Here is a 23,743-nt window from a genome sequence, read left to right as displayed (position 1 = left end):
AAAAAACTATGAACAAATCCCTATGCATACTGCACATATCTTATTTTAAAGTAAAAAAACAAAACGGGAACAAATACAATATTTAAAATAAAGAACAATAAATTTAAATCAACAAACTGACCAGTATTTCAAGGGGAACTATGGGTCTGCTTTTGCTAATGAGATGGTCAATGTCCGGTTCCATATTTGTCACTGCTAGCCATAACAAGTGATATGACGCACTTTCGGAGCTGTGACATGTGAGTCCCGTGTCACCGTAGTAGTATTGTACATGAGTGACCTCTCACTGACCACCAAGAGGTGCCCCTTCCGGAAGTGTGGTGGGGGCCAGATAAATGGCCTCAGGGGGCCGCAGTTTGGGAACCTCTGCTGTAAAAAGAGACAAGTACCACCTTTCTCGGCTGTTAGTAGATCTAAAGCTCTTTGGTTTTGTAGGGAGACCTGAGCTAGAGAGGTAAGTTGCCTCTGGAGGGAGGCTAGAGAGGTGGCTGAATGATCAAGGGCCTGTTCTCGGTCTCCCTTTAGTTGGTTAGTAGTCCATATACTATGGCCTAAGCCAGCCGCTATAGAGGTGGCAAGGGTAAGGCCAAGGAGGACCGGGAGGAAGGCAGCCTGTTTGTTCCTGCTTGTTCTCAGCTGGTTTGAAAATTCTTCCTCTCCATAATATGTTAGTTGTGGTGCAACTATTACCGGGACACGAGGGAGTGGGGAAGAGGTGTTTAAGGTTTTTAGAATGGTTCCATTGCACCAGAAATGTGTTCCGTTAGGGCTGGTTAGAGAAGTTTTGATAAGGATAGTCTTGTTACATAACGGGGTACGCTGATTGGTGTAGCAAATTGAGAGGGTTGAGGCAGGGTCTTCTTGGAAAAAAGGAATTCCAGAAAAAAAAAAGGGTCTGGATTTCTGGTGATGCTGAGTGGGTAGGGTAAAGACACCGCAGTGATGGGAGGCTTATTAAGAAAGGCACAGAGAAAGCAGTGAGAAATGTTATATACAGAAGTGAGTCTCACAGTCCTAGACCTCAAGGATGTCTTCCTTACCATTCCTCTACACCCTGACTCTTACTTTCTGTTTGCCTTTATGTGGACTGACCTGGACACTAATACAGCCCAGCAACTTACATGAACTGTCTTACCCCAGGGCTTCAGAAAAAGCCCACACCTGCTTGGGCAGGCACTAATTCAGGATTCAGCAGCATGCAATCTCAAAACTAGTACTCTCTTACAATATGTAAATAACCTACTCCTCTTCAACCCCTCCCTGCCTGTCTCAAGGAGACACACAGCCACCCTATTTAACTTCCTCACCATGAAGTAATATTGTGTCTTCTCTGCTAAGGCTCAACTTCACTCTCAGTCTGTAGTCTATCTGAGCATCACCTTAACCCCCAGCACCTGAGGTCTCACCTTGGATCGAACTCATATCCTCTGCAGTATCCAAGCAACTACCACCATGGATCAGATTCTTTCTTTTCTCAGTCTAATAGGCTTCTTTAGACACTGGATACTGAATTTTGCTTTCTTAGTCAAGCCCCTCAGTGATATCTTCTGAGCATGGCTTTTAAGGTCTATAAAGGCCAAGAGAGTAACAAAAAAGGCAAATAAGACCCAAAGGAAATCAGAAAATACCAGCTTTTGGCATATGCTCTTAAAGGCTCCAGCACCCTAAAGAACTTCATAGGATTCCATCAGGGCCCTACTTCAAGAGTGGAAAGAAAGGCCATTGAACTGAAGCCTGCAAGGCTTCCTGGCCCCACCAGTTGACACACCTTTGCTGTGGAAAAAGGAACACGAGAAGGTAAGTTGCCCCCTTGCTCCATGGAGGGAGGGTTCAGTCTCTTCTAGCCCTGTTCCCGCTACCTGTGACCTGACTTGCCCAGCATGTTGGGAATTGCCACTGAAGGCCCAAGGACATCGTTCACGAGCCTAAGGTATTTCTTCCAAGGAGCAGATAAACTGATCTCATTTCTTATGAACATAAGGGCCATCTACTATGCCTCGCTTGAATATTTGAGTTTTATTTATCCCTCAAAAATCTCTACTGTGGGTATTGACAGTCTGATTTTATTGCTTTATATAATATATACTATCTCCTTTATTCCTCTTGGCTTAATGCCCCATGCCTATTATATGCTGGGACCTGCTGCTAATTCCAGCTAGAAGCAGTGGTCACTAGGACTTAAACTCTAGCTGCAAAGTATAGAAATGTAACCACCCTTTCCCTAAATACCTGCAGAATTTACAGGTTACTCAGCAAACTGTTTAAAGACTGTCCACGAGGTACTTTTAGCATTACATCACACAAGGACTGACTTTCACATAGACAGGTCCACACACCCTGATCCTGACAACTCCCACTGCTGCTAAGGGTGACTCTTTCCTCCACACTGACCATCTGGAGCTCAGAAACAGAGAAACAAAACCAACCCCTTGTCCTTCTGTTCTCTATTCACCTCTCAGCCTGCCTCACCCAATCAGGGGTGAGAGACCAACAACTATATGTGTCTCCTTACTAATTAGACAGAAAGCTGTACCCTAATCTATCTCAGCCCAAATATCAACCTAATCTCATCCCATGAGCCTCTTCCAGTTCCTAATACACTACCCGTCAATCTGAGGACCAAATGAGTTTTACAGGTAATTCCTCTTCTTCTTGCTTTAAAAATTTCTATAGAAATAATTCTAGGGGCAGGGGGACTGGCCACTTCCCTGTCTTATTCCTACTGTTTCTCTCTCTCTCTCTCTCTCTCTGAAGTCCAGTGCATTTGTAAACATGGAATCAGTGGTTTCACACAAACTGGGTTTCTTGACTATTGCCTTTCATTGGTCCACTCACTCTCCTATTTATTTTTTTAATTTTTGGACCCTGCTTCTTACGTTTGTTCACTAGTTTCTTACAGAACTGCAAGAAGAACTTTGCCAATAAGAAAATTGGAAAAATCTATTTAACCCTACACATCAACCCTGAAACCTGTTCTTGTGAAACAGAAAATTCTGGAACCCTATAAATTTACCCCTACTCCAAACAATGGTGGAAAAAGCCCTTCTTCTCTATGCTAGTACCTATTATAGGACCACTCCTAATTTTGTGCCTAATATTAGTGCTTGCCCCTTTCTTTATCAAGTTCCTGAAGGCTCGAATGAAAGAAATCTCCAGGACTAACTACAATCAAATGCTTTTACAACCCCTACACCAACTGCCCCAGGGAGGGGTTAACGAAGGAGGCCCCTGAGAGGGAAAACAGCAGGAAGTAGCTCCAGAAGATGGCCGGTCTGAGACAAACCTCCTTCCTGAACCCCATACCCTCTCCTTCCCCACACCTCTTTTCCTTTTTTATCATACCACAGAGTTGAGAAATGATAGATTTCTCAACTGCCCTTTGCTCATTCCACCTGGCTGCCTGACCTCACCCTTACTTACTGAATAATTGCCCCTGAGGCAGAAGAGTTCCAGAAAGCTGATCAACCAAGAGGAGCATTCCAGAAAGCTGAAATCCTAAAACTGTAAAAGGAAACATACCAGAACTTTTGACTCAGTATCCCCTCAGGCTCTCCCAAGCCCTATAAAATTTGCTCCCCTAGACCGTATGAGTGCCCTTCTCCCCAGAGAAGTGCTCGACAGGGTTCCATTCTTTCTTTCAATAAAGTCTGTTACTCTGGTCTTTTCAGACTCCCATGGATTCCAACAAATCCATACACCCGAACAGAGCTAGCTGATTTAAGAAAAACATTAATCCAGGAAAATAATACAGATGTTTACTGGTTAATGAAAATTTATGAACAAGAAGGACATACAACCTTCCTATGTACAGATGAATTAAAAAGCAGTTATAGATGCAATTAAGAACTCAAAAATTAAAACACCAGCTTGGATTCTAATGGATAAGAATACGGACAGAACAGCATCATTATGGACCTGGATTAGAAAAGCATGGAGAACATCATATCCTACAATAGACCTAACATCAGGAGCAATAACAGCTAGATAAACAGAAATAGGAGATTTAAAGATACAGTTACAAAATCCAGTCCATTTACTAAGTATATATGAGGATGATTTGGAAAACCTGTGGGAAAATAAAAATACATCAGGCATTATCAGAGCACTTATACATGGACCCCCGAGAATTGCAAAATACCTTTACAAAACTTGTTAATAGGGGTATCCACAGCAGAGGACATTAGAGGAAGGATACAATTACATGAGGACTTAAATTGAGCACGGGGTCACTGGCTTGAGCATGAGATCATAGACATGACCGCATGGTCACTGGCTTGAGCTCAAGGTTGCTGGCTTGAAGCACAAGGTCACTGGTTTTAGCCCAAGGTGGCTGACTTAAGCAAGGGGTCACTGACTCAGCTAAAGACCCCAGGTCAAGGCACATATGAGAAAGCAATCAATGAACAACTAAGATGCTGCAATAAGGAATTGATGCTTCTCGGCCCTGGCTGGTGGGTCAGTGGTAGAGTGTAGGCTTGGCGTGCAGAATCCTGGGTTTGATTCCCGGCCAGGGCACACAAAAGAAGCGCCCATCTGCTTCTCCACTCTCCCCCTCTCCTTCCTCTCTGTCTCTCTCTCCTCCTCCCACAGCTGAGGCTCCATTGGAGCAAAGATGGCTCCGGGCGCTGGGGATGTCTCTGTGGCATCTGCCTCAGGCACTGGAGTGGCTCTGGATGTAACAGAGCGACGTGCCAGATGGGCAGAGCATCGCCCCTTGGTGGGCATGCCAGGTGGGTCCCGGTTGGGCACATGCGGGAGTCTGTCTGACTACCTCCCTGTTTCCAACTTCTAAAAAAATACAAAAAAAAAAATAGAAATGATGGTTCTAATCTCTCTCCCTTCCTGTATATCTGTCTGCCTTGCTCTCTCACTAGAAAGAAAGAAAGAAAGAAAGAAAGAAAGAAAGAAAGAAAGAAAGAAAGAAAGAAAGAAAGAAAGAAAGAGAGAGAGAGGGAGAGAGGGTATGAAAATCACCAGAGGTTCTCAGCATTTATTTCAAGATTGTCACATGATGACAGGGACGAACATGATCTGGGCTGCCCTACCTAGCTGGGCCCACTCTCCTCATTATTTTCTAAATGACTTTAGCATCTATATTCACGCAAAGGCTTGCTAAACTCATACTTGTCAAGCTAGTTATAAAAACACTTTGTAACTCAGCAGAAGATAAAGGGTCCCCCATTCAGGTGAAGGGCAGTTCCCAGAAAGGAGAGTTCCCCCAAAAGAAAAACAACACAAGTGAAAATTTTTTCCATGTACTCTTACCATTTTCATCTAAAAATCCATCTATAAAGTTCATGTAATATAACTAGTTCAAAGTCACTACCTCAGTGATGCCTTCTTTGCTCTAGGCAGTCAATTGTTCAACTCTCTGTGCTTCTTTAAAATTTTTGGTGTAGCATTTGTTAATAAAATTATTAATTATATTACAACATTAGTCATATAGGATTATTATTTATCTGTGATCATGCCCTTCTCCTCTAAGAAACTGAATATTCCCTGAAGACAGAAAATTTAACATGCCTCACTGTAGTGTGAGGCATGTCACCACAAACACATGGTACAGAGTAGATGTCCGTGATAGCCATAAGCATTCACTAAATGTGAGGTAAATAAATAAGAATAAAAAAGTGTGACAAGAATGGAAAAGCTGTGCCTGTGCCCATCCATAAGGACCCACATGGAAGAGAAGGTGGAGAAAACCATTAAAAATAATTTGAAAGAAAGGGAAAAGGTACAAGGTCTTCACAACAATAAGACCTACAGAGTACCTTGACTGCCAAGCACCGTGGTAGCAGAGAACCTGTGCTGAAACAGCCCATAGCTGGGTCTGATCTGGGAGAGAGGCGGCAAATTAGCAACACAGAAACTACTGGAGGAGTCAGAGGATGGAAGGGTGGGTTTGAACAACAGTCAGCCCCAAAGGCAGGGAAGAGCTAATAATGGAAGAGCATGAAGAGTCCAGCACACTAAAATATTTGTGATCCATGTCAGTGTGTCTTGACGAATTGGCTGGGGAACAAAACCCTAGAATTCCAATGTCAAGGTCATTAGGGCTTAAATCCGATTGTAATGCAGAGACAGGTGGAAAAACCCACATGGAAACTGACATTCTGCAGACTGAGCTGGAGCTTTTGTCTGTGTGGGAGGAAATCCTGTGTGAGCTCCACAGTCAGGTTGTTGGAAATGAAGAGGCTACATTTTTTCCAAGACCTAGAAAAAATGTGCAAAAATTACTTTATCATCAGCATCTTCTCATTGATCAAATTAAAAAAAAGGCCACAGTGAGTTTTCAAACAAAGAAAACAGAAAAGAAACTCCACAGTGTGTTTTCCAAGTATACTGTAGTGTTAGCAGCAGTCATGCAAACACAAACATATCTACACAGGTTAAACATTTACACTGAACTCAGCTCCAGAAAATGAGAACTACTGACAGATTAATTCATGTGAATCTTTTTCAGATAGCATATAAAAGCATTCATAATATGGACAGTATGGAGATAGACTGTCTTTTCTCTCTAAATCCTCATGATGAGCACAGAGTAAGTACTCAATAAATATCTGTTCACTAATATTTATTTTTACATTCATTCATCCCATAAACATTTACTGTGCTTCTATTATATGCCAGGAAGTGTGCTTGACACTGCATGCCTATAATGTGTGAGACAGACTCTGTTTCTGTCTTTATAAATACTCCTCTGTCATGGGGTAGACAGAAGGGAAAGGAAAATATACATAAATAAAATAATTTTAAGTTGTGATAAGCACTAAACAAAGAACAGAATTGGGCAGCTACTTTAGCTCAAGCAGCCAAGGAGGTCCTCTGGAAGTGTCATTTAAACTAAGGCTATGTAGCTTTAAGAAGACCGCCACAATGCTACAGAATCCAAGAAGCCTGATCCCAGTTTTAAGTCAGAAGTGTTTTGAGGGAGTCACAGAAGAAGACATACAAATGACCAATACAATATTTTTCATGTCCAAAACACTCAACCCCATTAAGCATCAAATATACATAAATGAAAACAAAATATGCATTTTATCTATCTAATACAAATATTTTTAAAATAATGCTCAATTTTGGCAATAATGAAGTATATTGCTCTAATTCTAAGAAAGTAAACAGGTGAGCACACATACATATGCACGCACACCATACACAGATGAACACACATGTATATTAAAATACAATCTATATGTATATACATACATAAACACATATAAAACTATGTATATACACACGTGTACATAAACCACTACATTCTATACACATAGGTGTGTGTGTGTATTCATGTGTATGTGTACCACACACACAGTAGTATACACAATTTTACTGGTTTTTTTTCCCCAAGCTTTCTCATCTTAGGAAATGCCAACACCACCCAATCAGGCCATCAAACCAGAATGCAAAGAATCATGCCTGATTTCTCTTTCACTCACGTCTCCATCCAATCCACCAATAACTCCTGTCAGTTTTGCTTCCAAATATCTCTAATCCAGCCATTGTTTTCCATTTCCACCACCATTACCCTAAGTGCACACCAACCTCTTCTTTTGCCTAGACTTTTGCAATAGCCTCCTAACTGGTTTCCACACCACCAGTGTTTTCTGCTTCCAAGCCATTCTCCCTACAACAAACTCAGCTCCTGTCATATCCTGCTTAACGCCTCTCAGAGGTTCCCACTGCCCTGAGACCACACTCCAACACCCTGACCACAGCTTCAGCTCCGATACCTTTCTCTCAGACATGGTCTCGGCCATTCCCTCGTATCTCACAACATCTAAAGGCTAATCTTCATCCCATGATTATACCGTTCTTTCCTCAGTTGAAGACTATGCTTGGGTGTCTGTCTGTGCCAGGATTTCCTTTCCACATGATTCTCACTGCCTCCTATTCACGTTCTTTAGACCTTAAGTGACACTTTCAGAGGATTTCCTTGACTGCTTGAGCTAAAGTAGATGCCCATTTCTGTTACTTGTTTTAGTGCTTATCACAACTTATAATTATTTTATTTATGTATATTTTTCCTTCCCTTCTGTCTACCCCATGATGATGTAGTATTCATAAAGACAGAAAACGAGTCTGTCTTGTTCACTATAGGCAACCAGTGTCAAGCACAGTGCTCGGCACATAATAGAAGTATAGTAAGTGTTTACTGGATGAATGAATAAATACTCATTTGTATACATATACAGATATATACAAATAACAGACACACACGGACACAGAGAAATATGCTCATGTGTAATGCACATGTATGCACACAGATGTACACACACCCAATCTACCTGGGTACATATAGAGAAATATAATAGGTACGCAAAGAATATGGGAAGAAGAGGCCACAATATTAATAGAGAATATCTCTGTATGGGAAATATGTTGTTTTGTTTTTTCTATAATTTTTTCTAGTGTTTTAGCAATAAGAATATATTTTTTAAAATAAAAAACTTGAAAAAATTCCACATACTTATCAAGTCAAAGCACATCATATTTTATAATAAATTAAAGATATTTACATTTTAAAACGTTAAAAAGACAGAAGTAAAAATAGAAGAATTGGAAGTCACTGAGTGCAGCGACATGAGTTCCTAGCACAGTGCCTGGTATATGATGGGAACTTTCAAAGGCTTTATGAAAGCATGGCAGGAAGGAAAGAAGAAAAGATGAAAAGAATGGTGATAGAGAAATCCAGGGAGGGGAAGAAGAAGAAAGGAAGAAAAACAGAGAAAAAACAAATCATAGCAGAGAAAAAAATGGGGGAGAAAAGAGAGAGATTCATCACAATTATACACATTCACATTCTTTGAGATCCTAAGTTTATGATAAAAGTTCTCCACATTTACCAAGCATTTGAAAAATATTTTAGAGCATTGACGGCTACAAGAAAACTACCAGCTCCACAATGTTGAATTTCTTGGACTCCTGAACTTCCTGGATTTGATAAACGTAACCAAGGGAGGAATCAAACAGAAATGTGCCTCTCTTTGTCCACTGGCAGCTCTACCTGTAGAACAGTAGCAAATGTCACAAACTGGCACTGTCATTCACGCAAGTCAGTGATTATGGAATGAACAGAATGCTGGAGCTAGAGGAGAGTTTAGGCACCACAGAGTGATCTGGTCCCTTTATTTTACAAAGAGAAAACATGAAGCCAAGAAATAAAATGAAACTAACACAACACTTCCGGTTTCAGGTGCTACAAGTAGCTTGGAAGTTATTATGCTCATCCTCACAAGAGAAAAAAGCTTAACAAGGTGAAAATAAACTACTCCTCCTGGATCCAACAAAGAATTAAAGTCAGGGGAAAAACCAATGTCTCAAAATTGTATAGACATTTGAATTTTGGGAATAAGGACATATCAGATCAGAAGCATGTTCCTGCTGCCAATATCAGACTTTATTTAAGAACTCTCCAGTGGGTCAAAGATGGTAGCATATTTGTACACTGAGCTAGCACCCTTCCCAAAACCCATCCAACGTACCCCTTTACTTAGAACAATTCCTCCTGAAAGAAAACTGAGAAACAATTCAACAGCTTCCGCACAAGCCAGAGAGAGAGAGACAGACAGAGAGAGAGAGGGTGCATAGAGAAGGCTGAAAAACCAGGAGAGCTCTGCAGGAGGTGAAGGAACAGCTCAGGATCTAAGAGACCAGTGAGCTCCACTGTTTACACCTCCCAGGCATGTGAATAGAAGACGGGAGCTGTATCCAGGCTCTATGGACATCTGCAGGGTGCTGCAGCACATCCCCAGCCAACCCTCCTATAGCTAAATACAACAGAATCAAGAGGGCATTGTAGCTTGTATGAAGAGAGTTCCTCTTCCCAGATATTGACCCAGCAGGTAGGTATGGCAGGGCAACACTTCACCTACTGAGCTGCATGTGCATGTGGGGCTCCACACCTAGAGAGAGTGCAGAGCTTGTAAAACACTCCGGTACCAGCTGCAGGACTATTCGACCCAGAGAAAGTGCAGAGATAGTGGGTCACTACTGACATTACCCCTCCTGGAAAATGTGGAGCCGCCAAATGGGCTATGGTCTGCACACTGGACTGCCTGATCAGAGAAAGTGCAGAGATTGGGGGGCACTGCTGCACGCACAGTTTGGGCTGCTCTACTCAAAGAATGCACAAAGCTAGCAAAACATTGCCGCCCAGTGCAAAGTGAGGGGACAATGCAGTGCATGTGCACAGGGCTGCCAAGCCCCGAGAAGGTGAAGAATGAACATATTAAGGCTGTGTGAGCACCAGGCTACCCCACAGGAGAAAGGGTGGATGTAATAAGGGGTGAGATACTAGAAAGCAATCAGGTAACTCAGCGCAGACCATGCTCTGACAACAGATAATTAAAACAGGACACACAAAGCACACACCACGCAGCCCCTTTTACACCTGCCAGCCCTGCCGAGATTAAAAGGCAAGAAAGCTCACACACCCCAAGTGGCCCATTCAGAACCCACTCCTTCAGGCCAGGTGACAGGACAGGCACTGCAAGCACCTCCCCACAACTACAACAGGCAGGCTGAAACTGTTCAAAACACAATGTAACAAAGACAACATGTTCAAAACTGGGCGAGATGACTATTTCATTCTACTCAAAGGAACAAAAACAAAGTCAAAGAAAATGGGGAGACAGAAAAATATACCCCAAATGAAGGAACAAGAAAAAAACTCCCGAGAAATATTCTAATGAAATAGAGATGGGTAATTGAACAGATAAAGTATTCAAAGCAAACAGTGATAACGATGTCCAATAAACTTCAGAGTAGAATAAAGGAACTCAAGAGAGCACTTGAACAACAAGGAAATGTAATAAGCTCATCCTGCTTGAGCGGGGACTCACCAGCTTGAGCGCTGGATCATAGACATGACCCCATGGTCACCAGTTGAGCCCAAAGCTCGCTGGCTTAAATCCCAAATCGCTGGCTTGAGCAAGGCAGTCACTGACTTGGCTAAAGTCCACGACCTGGCCTGTCCTTGCATCCCTGGGGCTGGCCCCACGTGTCGACTGTTAAAACACCCCACAGCGAGCGCACACGCACAACGCACGGATGCACGCCCCTGGGCCAAGCAGTCAGCCTCAGCGCCGTCTCCAGCGCAGGCACGTCGGGGCTGAGCGTGCGGGGTGGCCAGAGCATGGACGTGGACAGAAGCCTGTGGGGCCGTGCTGAGGGCAGGGCAGGCTGGGGGCAGCTAGGACTCAGCGGAGCCAGGGGCGGTTCCGCCGGAGGCTGTGCGAGGTCACGTGGCTGCCTCTTCCCCCAGGCACCCTACGACTTCAGGGACAGCCGCGCCTACTTCTCCCGGGAGGGATGGCCGCCTTGGGCGATGGGGAGAAGGCGCGCTGCTGCAACCTGGAGATGAATCAGGACAAGCTGCTGCACAAAGGTGACGGGGCGGGGACTGAGCGGAGGCTGCAGGGCGGCACACAGGCGGGCCGAGTGTCGGCGCTGCTCTGTTGGGCAGATAAAATATATTATCCTCACTTTGTTAAAGATGGCGCTGCCCATGTGGGAGTCCTCGCCCAGTATGTTGGGGGCGGGATGTGGGCAGGGTGGATCCTTCTAGCCTGGGGCTTGTATTTAAGACTAAGCCTTTTTCACCCCTCCTTTTTTTTTTTTACTTTCTCACCCTTTTTGATGTGGGGTGGTACAATCCCATAATGCTTCAGATAAGTGACTTTGTATTAGAAATTTCCCTATGTTGTATATTGGATTAAAGGTTTTGAATCGACACTATAAAGGGGGGCAGACTAGGAGCTTGCTCTCCCGGTTTCTGAGATCAGCATTAGAGAGGAGAGCAGAGAAAGGCCATGTGGAGGAGGTCAGGAGAAGCAGCCAAGATGGCAAAGTGCAGAAGGAAAAGCCAGTTTGTGCAAAGTTTGTGAAGAGAGAAGGAAAAAGATGGAAAATAGAGGTGAATAATTCTGGTGAGCTAGAAACCTTTGAAACTAGGAAACTAGGATAAGTCAGTAGCTTTGTGAGCACTGACTGAGTGGCTTTTGCAGCCCAGTGTGTGTTTTACTTGCCCACTGGGTGCAAGCTAGGATTAAAGATGATGGCCCATCAGCTTTTGGCTCCATTGTTTCTTTACTGACTGTCCGAATCCAACACGAACCTGCATGGACCAGGCAGCTGTAATGGTGGCCGTGGATCCTGGCTTTACATGCTTCTTCAGGCACTTCCTGTTGGGGACCATGGTTTTCTTTTCCCTCAGGCCTCAGAGGCCCTGGGCCCTCTTTCATGGGTCACTGCAGGCAGGCCACCAGACCCCCCGCAGAAAACACTGAGGACTCACAAGAACAATAGACTCAGAGGCAGCAAGGTGAAGGGCCTCAGGCGGGGCGCTGCCCTTTAGAAACTGACCTGGGGTGAGGTCTCCCGGCCTCTCAGCAGCTAACGAGGGACAGAGCTTACAATTAGCAAACGAGTGAGAAGCAAACAGTGCACTGTGCAGTAAGAGGCAATTCGCTATACTGCTTCCATGTGTAAATAATTACACATAATTATAGATGTGTTAATGAGCAGGAATGGTATAAAAGTATAAAAGCACATACGAAATAACTCATTCAGAGCACTTATCATCACAAGAGGAGGAAGGTCTGGCCGGTGAGCAGTGCTCCAGGACAGGGTTCCCTGGCAGCACCGGCCACATTGCAGATGGAAAAGGATTAATACTAGTGTTTAAAGCAGCTGCGGTTGTGGGCCAGGGTAGGGACCATTGTATCAGGCCCTGTGTCAGCCATCTCTTCAGTGTGTCTGGTTTCACAAGGGTGTGGTCAGTAAGGTCCTTCCGCTTTCATGGGTCTAGCATCGCAACACAGCTGAAGTCCAGATGTGATCTCTAACTTGACACAAATGGTATCTGTGGTCCACAGACCTGAGGTTTTGTTTGTTTGTTTTTTTATTTTATTTTTATTTATTCATTTTAGAGAGGAGAGAGAGGGAGACAGAGAGAGACAGAGAGGAGAGAGAGACAGGGGGGAGGAGCTGGAAGCATCAACTCCCATATGTGCCTTGACCAGGCAAGCCCAGGGTTTCGAACCGTCGACCTCAGCATTTCCAGGTCGACGCTTTATCCACTGCGCCACCACAGGTCAGGCTAGACCTGAGTTTTTGTTTGCAAGACTGTTAGATGCTGACCAGGCTCTGATGATTAAGGAGGGGCAAGGAGGGTTAAATGTGTAAAGGTGAAAGGATAAGAAGGAAAGGAGCCCTGGCCAAGCTGCTTAATTTCTTAGAGCGTTGTCCCCATACACCAAGGTTGTGGGTTTGATATCGAGTCAGAGCCATATAAGAATCAACCACTGAAGCCTGAACCAGGTGGTAGCACAGAGGATAGTGCATCAAACTGGGATGATGAGAACTCAGGTTCCAAACTCCAAGAATGAGCTTGAGGATGGGTTCACTAGCCTCAGTGTGTGGTTTCTGGCTTGAGTGTGGGACCATAGATGTGACCACATGGTCACTGGCATGACCCAAGGTTGCTGGTTTGAGCAGGGGGTCACTGGCTCAGCTGGAGTCGCCTGGTCAAGGTACATATGAGAAAGCAATCAATGAACAACTTAGATGCTGCAGCAATAGGTTGATGCTTCTCATCCCTCCCTTCCTGTCTGTCTCTCTAGCTAAGAAAAAGAAAAAAGAAAGAATAAACCACTAAATGCATAAATCAGTGGAACAACAAATCAATGTTTCTCTCTCACTCTCTTCCCTCCTCTCTCTCTAAAGTCAATAAAAAATTTAATTTATTGATTTTAGAGAGAGGAGTGAGAAAGAGAGAGAGAGAGAGAGAGAGAGAGAAAAGGGGGAGGCAGACAGGAGCAGGAAGCATCAACTTGTCATAGTTGCTTCTTGTCTGTGCCTTGAGCAGGCAAGCCTGGGGTTACAAATTGCAGACCACAGTGTTTCAGGTCACTGCTTTATCCACTGTGCCGCCACAGGTCAGACAAATTTTTTAAAAATTTTAAAAAAAGATAGTAAGGAGAAAGTGTTATGTTAAAGAAATGGACTTTCTGTCCAGTTAAGTGACCTTTATTATATTTTGACATGAACAGCCAATTTTTTTTTCTTTTTCTTCTTCTTTTAGTGGGAGATAGAGAGAGAGGGAGGGACAGACTGGCTGAAAAGTGACAGAGATGAGAAGCATCAATTCTTCATTGCAGCTCCTTAGTTGTTCATTGATTGCTTTCTTATATGTGCCTTGACTGAGGGGCTAGAGCAGAGTGAGTGACCCCTTGCTAAAGCCAGCTACTTTGGACTTGAGCCAAAAAACATGGGGTCATGCCTATGACCTCATGCTCAAACCGGCGACCCTGTGCTCAAGCTGGTGAGCCAGCACTAAAGCCGGATTAGCCCGAAATTAAGCCGGCAGCCTCAGGGTTTCAAACCTGGGTCCTCAGCATCACAGTCCATCCTCGAGAAGCAAGATCCTCCTGACAAGAAAATCATTTGTAGATTTCAGCTGCTCTGAGTCCTCTAGAAAGGATAATAAGTATGGCCTAGGTATGTGGGGTGGATTTGGATAGGCCTGGTTTTTAAGCTCTACTAAATTCAGAGTGAATTTAACACTGGAGATTTCAGCAAATCTTACAAATTCTCTGAGCTCTTATATGCTAATGTGTAAGGTAAACATACATGCATATATTCTTTGACAGTTTTCAGTTCAATTTATTTCTTTGTGTATGTATTTGTTTATATTTTAGGTAAGACGATGGGAGATAGTGAGGCTGACTACCATATGCACTCTTACCAGGATCTACCTGGGAACCCCAATTCTCGAGTACTGAGCTGTTCTTTAGCACCTCAGGATGATGTGCTCTAGCTAACCGAGCCATCCTCAGCGCCAAGGGCCAATATTAAAACCAATTGAGACACTGGCTGCAGGAATGGAAGAGGGAGAGAAGGTTTAGAGGGAGGGGTGGAGAAGGAGATGGTTGCTTTTCCTATGTACCCTGACCGGAATCAAACCCGGGACATGCACTGGGCCAACACTCTATCCACTGAGCCACTGGCTAGGGCTTAATTTCAATGTAAAATAACTGACACATACACGTTGTCCAATAAATACATCTCTGATAATAGTAACCGTATGCTGTTGGTGTTGTACAGCAGGCCTTTCCTAAATGCCTTACATATACTGTGCCCTTAATGAATATTTTATGAATAACTAAAAGTTGGGAAGTTAAACCTTATAATGGGACGATCTAGAAAAAAAGATTGCATTGGCCATCTGTAGTCAGTGCAGAGGCTTATTATTATAGAGGCTCTCTGAGCCTTAGTTGACAAAGGAAAATACTAGAGTATATAGAAGGACAGGTGATAATCTGATGGAAGGAGATTGTGTGTTTTATGACAAAATAGGGACTAACACTCCAGACTCCACCAAACTCACTCTTCTCCAACTTAGACCTCAGGAGAAAGGAGACTGAAGTAAAGATGTATAGCCTACGAGAAAGAAAAGGCCATGTGCTCCAAGAGGTCAGCGAGCCCCAGGATGATGACTACCTCTGTAAGTGACCCTCACAAAGCATGTTATCTCTTCATAACAATAATTTCACCTGGTCATTTGGACCTAAGGCTCTTCTGTTCCCCTAGGGACCTGCACTACAGAACTGTGGCTCAGTGATGTGAGTGTCTGGGCTCTCTCTGAACTCTGTATGTCCAGGAACATGCACTACACCATCCCTAATCCCTGTTGCTCTCACCTCCAGATTGTGAGATGTGTCAGAACTACTTCATTGACAGTTGTGACGTGCATGGGCCCCCTACATTTGTAAAAGACAGTGCAGTGGATAAGGGGCACCAAAACCACGCAGCCCTCACTCTGCCCCCTGGGTTGAGAATCAGAGCATCAGGCATCCCTGAGGCTGGTCTTGGAGTGTGGAATGAGGCATCTGCTCTGCCAGTGGGTCTGCACTTTGGCCCTTATGAGGGTAGGATCACAGAAGACGAAGAGGCAGGCAAAAATGGATACTCCTGGCTGGTGAGAAGCATTTACCTCTTTCCCTTTCTTGTGGCTTCCCACATCCCTCCCATGGCTTGGTGGGACCTGCCCTTCTACATACTAGGACATGGATGGACAATAGTGTTAGTTCTGGGTACTGAGTGGACTTTGCACACTATGGAACTCCTGATAAGTATCATAGGTTAAGTGGGAGTAAAGTGGTACAGACACAAAAGAATGCCTCCTCCCATCCCTGAGTAGACATCAACTCAGATGTGATGAGTAAGAAAAATATCATATGGTCCTGAGTGGCAATGCATGCAAGCTGAAAGAGCTTTGTTGACAGAAGAGTAAAATAATTCTTCTATTACCTTCTCATCCAAAAAAATTCTTTATATTTTCTTCCTGAAATGCAGATCAACAAAGGGAGAAACTGCCATGAGTATGTGGATGGGAAGGATGAATCCTTGGCCAACTGGATGAGGTAAGGCCAAGAAGTTTCGGGGAGTCACGGAGAACACTCATCCCTCTCAGGCCCATACAGCTTTCCTTCTCATCATGCCTCCCTCAATGGTCTGCCTTAATCCACTGATCGTCTTTTTTCTCCACTTTCAAAACAAGAGGTATTTAGATGAAAAAAGGAGATAAAAATATAGCATATGTTCTCAAAATATAAATTTCTATGCTAGACAAAATTTAGGCACTGGAGAAAAAAATTTGAGGGCTTGGATTACACTTTAAATGATCTAATGAACATTATATAAGCAAGCCCTTACTATATTCCAGTTTAGAGGAAGGTAATCATTATTTAAACAGATCATACAACCCATCTTCTTATAGAGGACGAATTGCAGACAGAGTGAAACAATTGATTTTAGAAATGTTTAACTACAATTTTTCTATTTTTGAGAAGTACACAGTGCCAGGATACCTAAACCAAGGATAGCCCAAAACTGATAGGGCAGCAAATGACCCCAGTCTCACTTCTAACTAGACCTGAGTTCTGAAGCCTGCAGAGCAATGATCATGGGCCACTTCCCTGAGGGGTTCTTTTGGCAGAGGCTACAGAATGTGAATATCCTATTATTGTTCTTTATGATTTTATTAAGATAAAGACACCACCAAGTCCTGATCAGTTGGCTCAGCGGTAGAGCATCAGCCTGACCGTGGAAGTCCATGATTTGATTCCCAGCCAGGACACAGAGAATCACTCATCTGCTTCTTTGTCGTTTTGCAACTTTTTTATCTCTATCTTTCTCTTCCCTTCCTACAGCCAAGGCTCTATTGGAGCAAAGTTGGCCCCAGCACTAAAAATGGCTCCATGGCCTCTGCCTCAGGCACTAGAATGGCTCCAGTTGCAGTGAAGCAATGCCCCAGATGGGCAGAGCATCACCCCCTGGTGGTCATGCCAGGTGGATCCCTGTCAGGCGCATGTGGGTGTTTGTCTGTCTGCTTCTTCATTTCGCACTTCAGTGGGGCAGGGAGACCTCCAGGTTTTTCATGGAATCCTAGGTGAGGCATCAATTGCTACTTAAGCCCTGGCCGGTTGGCTCAGTGGTAGAGCATCAGCCTGGCATGCAGGAGTCCCAGTTTTGATTCCTGGCCAGGGCACACAGGAGAAGCACCCATCTGCTTCTCCACCCCTCCCCCTCTCCTTCCTCTCTGTCTCTCTCTTCCCTTCCCGAAAGCAAGACTCCATTGCAGCAAAGTTGGCCCAGCTGCTTAGGACGGCTCTATGTCCTCTGCCTCAGGCGCTAGAATGGCTCTGGATGCAACAGAGCGGTGCCCCAGAGGGGCAGAGCATCGCATTCTGGTGGGCATGCCGGGTGGATTTTGGTCAGGCGCATGGGGGAGTCTGTCTGACTGCCTCCCCGTTTCCAACTTCAGAAAAATAAAAATAAAAATAATAAATAAATAAATACTATCTAAATAAGATGTGAGGAGAATGGAGAAAGGCCTCTCAAGAAAAGATGGACTTGGGCTGAGTATTGAATGATGTGAACTAATCTAGACACAGAGTCCAACATCAAGTAGCAAGTTCTGTGATATAAAACAGGACCTGAGTTAGTTTGGAAAAGCTAGAGGTCACGGGAGTTTATATCCAATCAGGGTGGAGGTTACATCTAGAATTAGCCTTAGAAAATGGCATTAGAAAGTATGAGCACCGTAAGCAGAATCTGGACATAGGAAGTTGTATAATATTGTGACAGACATTGAACAGAAGGTTCTCCGAGAGTAATGTGGGAGTGGGCAACATCGGAACCCGAGTGTCAGGTGCAGAGCTGGACATGGATCTGAGAGGTAGTAAAAACTCATCGTCTGTGAGTTTCTTTTCTTCCATCTGCCTCAAAACCAGGTATGTGAACTGTGCCCGGGATGATGAAGAGCAGAACCTGGTGGCCATTCAGTATCGTAGGCAGATTTTCTACCGAACCTGTCAGGTCATCAAGCCAGACTGTGAGCTGCTAGTTTGGTACGGTGACGAGTATGGCCAGATGCTGGGCATCAAGTGCAGCAGCAAGCGGAAGAGAGAGCTCGCAGCAGCTAGAGGTGGGCACAACTGTCCTTCATAATGAAAAAAAAAGAGCGAACTCTTCTTAGAAATTTTCATGGTACACTCTAAAATCAATAAGATTTTGAATCAGATGGTTCAGAAATACGGACTCATTTCATATGCCTTTCATTCTTAGGAAAAGTCTTTATATTTGTTACATTTGATTTAATTTTTTTAATTGAGAGGAAGGGAGATAGACATTTTTCTTCATGTGCCTCAAACAGGATCCACTCAGTAACTCAAGTCTGAGGTCCATGCTCAGACTAGCCGAGCTATCCTCAGTGCCTTTGGTCAACAATCGAGCCACTGGCTGTGGGAGGAAAAAAGAGAGAGAAGGGAGAGAGGGAGGAGGAGAAAATCACATAGTCGCTTTTCATGTGTGCACTGACCGGGGATCAAACTTGTGACGACGACATGCTGGGCCAACACTCTATCCACCGGGAAAACTGGCATGGGCATGTTTTCTGAGGGCCACTCCTGTCTAGCATATAGGGTAGTAGCAGAGGTTCAGTAGATGCCCAGAAGCCTGGACTGCAGTGCTGTGGTCCAAGCTGAGACACTGGAGACCTTCCTGAGTGAGGTGGGATGATGGGGCTGTTTTTAGCTATAGGGGGGCTTATTCTCTAAGATTGGCTTTGTGAATTTTTGGAGAATACACTTCAGTGGGGAATCCTCTCAGAGATTACTTTATCTCCTATTGAGAGAGGATTATGGATTAGTTGGAGAGGGATGGGAGTCAGCAATGTAAGAAGTATAATTGGGGACCCTGGCTGGTTATCTCAGTTCGTTAGAGCACCATTCTGTACTCCCAAGGTTGAAACGAGTCAGAGCACATATGAGAAATAACCAATGACTGCATATCTAGGTAAAACAATGAATAAATGCCTCTCTCTCTCTCTCTCTCTCTCTCTCTCCTACTTCTTTTTTTTTCTCCTCTTCATTTTCCTCTTTTTCCTCCTGCTCTTTTTGTCTCTCTAAAATCAATCAATTTTTAAAAACCATGGTTGGGAAAATATTTTTAAACAGGACTTCAAAATATGAAATGCGCCCTGGCCGGTTGGCTCAGCGGTAGAGCGTCGCCTGGCGTGCAGGGGACCCGGGTTCGATTCCCGGCCAGGGCACATAGGAGAAGTGCCCATTTGCTTCTCCACTCCCCCGTCCTTCCTCTCTGTCTCTCTCTTCCCCTCCTGCAGCCAAGGCTCCATTGGAGCAAAGATGGCCTGGGCGCTGGGGATGGCTCCTTGGCCTCTGCCCCAGGCGCTAGAGTGGCTCTGGTCTCGGCAGAGCGACGCCCCGGAGGGGCAGAGCATCGCCCCCTGGTGGGCGTGCTGGGTGGATCCCAGTCGGGTGCATGAAGGAGTCTGTCTGACTGTCTCTCTCCATTTCCAGCTTCAGAAAAGAAAAAAAAAAGGAAATGGGCTGACACTGAATAAAATAAAGTATGAATATTTTATGTGAAGCTTGAGGAAGGACATATTTTTAATTTGTTATCTATGGTAAACTATGAGGGAAGCAATTACTAGTTGGGGCCAGTGGTCTTTCTAAGTAACTGTGTTAAAAGCTACATGTATATAAAATAGGTCAGCATTGTTCCACTATACTGGGGGTGAAACAGACCCTGATGCTACTTGACAGTCCCTCATCTGGAATGCGTAGAAAGGACTATTGATGTGGGCGTTCTGGATTTCTAAAGAAGACACAGTACATAAAAATAAAAAGAGAAAACAGACTGTAAAGAAACACTTTGTGTGAGACAGAGATTATACTGTCAACCCCATAAGAATGACTTGTGGGACAGGTCTTAACAAAACGTATGACCCAGGCAGCATGTCAACATCTGTCCTGACCAAAATTTTCTCTTTCAGCAGAACCACAGCCAGAGATACACCCATGTCCCTCCTGCTCTCTGGCCTTCTCCAGTCAGAAATTCCTCAGCCAACATGTGGGACGCAATCACCCCTCTCATATTTTCCCAGGAACATCTACAAGAAAACAGCTCCAATCAGAGGAACCCTGCCCAGAGGATCCAAATCAGCAGCAATATACTGATAAACACAGCTGGGATGACAAACCTGAAGGTCAAAAGGTTAAAGAAAAGTCCAAAGATTTGCTTAAACAGAACAGGCCAAGGAGGATTTCAAGGGCCTTTTTCAAACCTCCCAAAGGACACCTGGGAAGTTCTAGTGAGCAAGAGAGAATGATGCAGAAAGCGCCCAGAAAAGGCCAGGAAGTGAATTCAGTGGACACAGAAAAACTGTCTATGAGAGTAGAAATGTCAAGAATTGTACCTGTCAAGTATGGAGAGTGTGGGCAAAGCTTTCATGATGGTTCACATCTCCTCAGACAGCAGAGGACACACTCAGGGGAGAAGCCTTATGTTTGCAGGGAGTGTGAGCGAGGCTTTGCACAGAAGTCAACTCTCTTCACACACCAGAGAACACACTCAGGGGAGAAGCCCTATGTTTGCAGGGAGTGTGAGCGAGGCTTTACACAGAAGTCAACTCTCCTCACACACCAGAGGACACACTCAGGGGAGAAGCCTTATGTTTGCAGGGAGTGTGAGCGAGGCTTTACGTTGAAGTCAAATCTCCTCAGACACCAGAGGACACACTCAGGGGAGAAGCCTTATGTTTGCAGGGAGTGTGAGCGAGGCTTTACACAGAAGTCAACTCTCTTCACACACCAGAGGACACACTCAGGGGAGAAGCCTTATGTTTGCAGGGAGTGTGAGCGAGGCTTTGCACAGAAGTCAACTCTTCTCACACACCAGAGGACACACTCAGGGGAGAAGCCCTATGTTTGCAGGGAGTGTGAGCAAGGCTTTTCACTGAAGTCAACTCTCCTCAGACACCAGAGGACACACTCAGGGGAGAAGCCCTATGTTTGCAGGGAGTGTGACCGAGGCTTTACACAGAAGTCCACTCTCCTCACACACCAGAGAACACACTCAGGGAAGAAGCCCTATGTCTGCAGGGAGTGTGAGCGAGGCTTTACACAGAAGTCAAATCTCCTCAAACACCAGAGAACACACTCAGGGGAGAAGCCCTATGTTTGCAGGGAGTGTGAGCGAGGTTTTACACAGAAGTCAACTCTCCTCACACACCAGAGAACACACTCAGGGGAGAAGCCCTATGTTTGCAGGGAGTGTGAGCGAGCCTTTTCACTTAAGTCAACTCTCCTCACACACCAGAGAACACACTCAGGGGAGAAGCCCTATGTTTGCAGGGAGTGTGAGCGAGGCTTTTCACTGAAGTCCACTCTCCTTACACACCAGAGGACACACTCAAGGGAGAAGCCTCCTGTTTGCAAGGAGAGTGACTGAGTCATTACCATTAATTTGCATCTCCACAGCCATAGCCACTGCACAGGTCATATCCTAGCTCTGAGGGAACGTCAGTGGACGTCTATTGATCCCTTAACCTCCTAAGACTATAATTAGTACAGAAGTAACTAGTTAAACAAGTTCTTCACTTTCATGTCAAGAGATGAGCTTGACAAATAGTTCTTTAAGTTGTATGGGAATGTCAACACCAATGTCCTACATGGTCTCTTGGCCTTCTGTTCTAATAAATCTTATCTTTATAAAACTATGATACTCACATACCTCATTCCCCCCCCCCCCCATCACTGAAAGCAGAGAGTTCCCAGAGGGCCACAGAGAGCTTACACTGTCAGACACAGAAACTCAACCCTGGAAATGTGGAATTCTGTAGTCAATCTACTTAGGTTACTGCCCAGTGAGAGGGATTTGAGACAGTCTCACTAGGGAAAGGGATTTCCTTGACTCCCAGGAAGTGGAGCCTTCTCTCCTAGTAGGCTCATCACCTTCCTCCCTTGGCTTCCTTTTGTTCTTGTCCTGGTTTTCTCTGACTTCTGTAGTCTCAGTGGTGAAAACAAGGGAGAAATATGTGCATGTCCCTGTGCCTGGCTCACTCTGGGCACCTGGTCTTTCTCACTCTCTCCACATTGTCCCATCAGGGTGAGAATGTCATGGTGTACACCACATGGATTCCAGATCATTCCATAGTGGGTTTCAATCTCAGCTCAGATCTCCAGCTGTGTGATGTAAGGCTAGATTCTCAACTTCTCTGTGCCTGTTTTTTGATTTATAAAATGGTAATTTTGCTTGACCAGGCAGTGGTGCAGTGCATAGAGCATTGGACTAAGATGGAGAGGACCCAGGTTCAAAATCCCAAGGTTGCTCGTTTGAGCACAGGCTCATGAGCCTGAGTGCGGGGTTGTAGGCTTGAGGGTGGAATCATAAACGTGACCCCATTGTCACTGGCATGAATCCTAAGGTTATTGGCTTGAGCAAAAAGTCACTCATGCTGTATTGTCCTGATCAAGGCATATATGAGACAGCAATCAATGAACAACTAAGGTGCCCCAACAAAAAATTGGTATTTATCATTTCACCCCCTCCTGTCTGTCACTATCTGTCCCTCTCTCTGTCTCTCTCACAAAAAAAGTATTGCTTCTCTCTCTCCACACTCTAACATGAATAAAATAAATAAATAAAGACTGGACTCACCTGTTCAAGGCATAAATGGAAGTTGATGCTTCCTGCTCCTCCCCTTTCTCTAATCTATCTCTCCATCTCCATTCTCCAAAATAAATTTTAAAAATAAACAAGTAAAATAAAAATTGCTACACTATCAGTCTGCAGGTTTGCAGATCTTCATTCCAAATATTTGGAGTCATTTTAGTTCAGATAATCTCCTTAAAAGCTCCAAGTTTTCATGTTTCTTATTTCAACAAGACCAAGTACCTAACCTTGTAAAAATAGCTCTTCCTGATATATTGTTAGAAAGTGGCAAATACAGACATTCAGACTACTATAGTATGGCACTCACACCTGTTAGAACTGCTAAACTCCAAATATGACAGTACCAATGTTCTCATGTATTCATTAATTCTTAGATGTTTCCTAAGGATTAAGCCTACTTTGGTATATCAGAATGACACTCTAAGTAACTAAGCTTCCCAGCCAGGGCATAGGCATAAATTTCATCCAACTCTCATTCAGGGGTAGAAAATACCTTTTTCAGAACCAATAGATTACCACACAAAAAAAATCAGTAGAGATAGAAAACTTACTTAAAATAAGCAGATAAGTGGATCAACTGAGGAAACAAGAACAGGCCCCTGTTCCTTGAGGAAGAAAAACAAGAAGAATGCAACAGAAGGGAGCCTGCAGGGGTAACTGAGTCAAACAGTTATAGATTAACAGTCCTATAGCCGTG

At 44.3% G+C, this 23,743-nt stretch overlaps 1 protein-coding gene across 1 annotated transcript; it reads left to right on the top strand.

Moving 5' to 3' along the window:
* The first annotated feature begins 10,179 nt into the window (after positions 1-10,179).
* LOC136387033 (histone-lysine N-methyltransferase PRDM9-like) lies at positions 10,180-21,822 on the top strand. The gene is made up of 7 exons (XM_066358105.1): positions 10,180-10,244; positions 10,304-10,314; positions 15,410-15,511; positions 15,714-15,985; positions 16,363-16,430; positions 18,303-18,496; positions 20,366-21,822. The coding sequence occupies exons 1-7, from the start codon at positions 10,180-10,182 to the stop codon at positions 21,820-21,822; spliced, it is 2,169 nt and encodes a 722-aa protein (XP_066214202.1).
* The last annotated feature ends 1,921 nt before the right edge of the window (positions 21,823-23,743 follow it).

The sequence above is a fragment of the Saccopteryx leptura genome, unplaced genomic scaffold (assembly GCF_036850995.1).
Source record: "Saccopteryx leptura isolate mSacLep1 unplaced genomic scaffold, mSacLep1_pri_phased_curated manual_scaffold_49, whole genome shotgun sequence".
NCBI lineage: Eukaryota > Metazoa > Chordata > Mammalia > Chiroptera > Emballonuridae > Saccopteryx > Saccopteryx leptura.
Note: the sequence above shows the minus strand (reverse complement) of the source record. Positions and strands in the feature narration are given on the sequence as shown.

Coding starts and splice junctions, on each gene's coding strand:
- LOC136387033 (XM_066358105.1), top strand. CDS start 10,180: ATGCAGTGCATGTGCACAGGGCTGCCAAGCCCCGAGAAGGTGAAGAAT. Junction 15,512..15,713: donor CCAGGATGATGACTACCTCT/GTAAGTGACCCT, acceptor TCTCACCTCCAG/ATTGTGAGATGTGTCAGAAC. Junction 15,986..16,362: donor AAAATGGATACTCCTGGCTG/GTGAGAAGCATT, acceptor CCTGAAATGCAG/ATCAACAAAGGGAGAAACTG.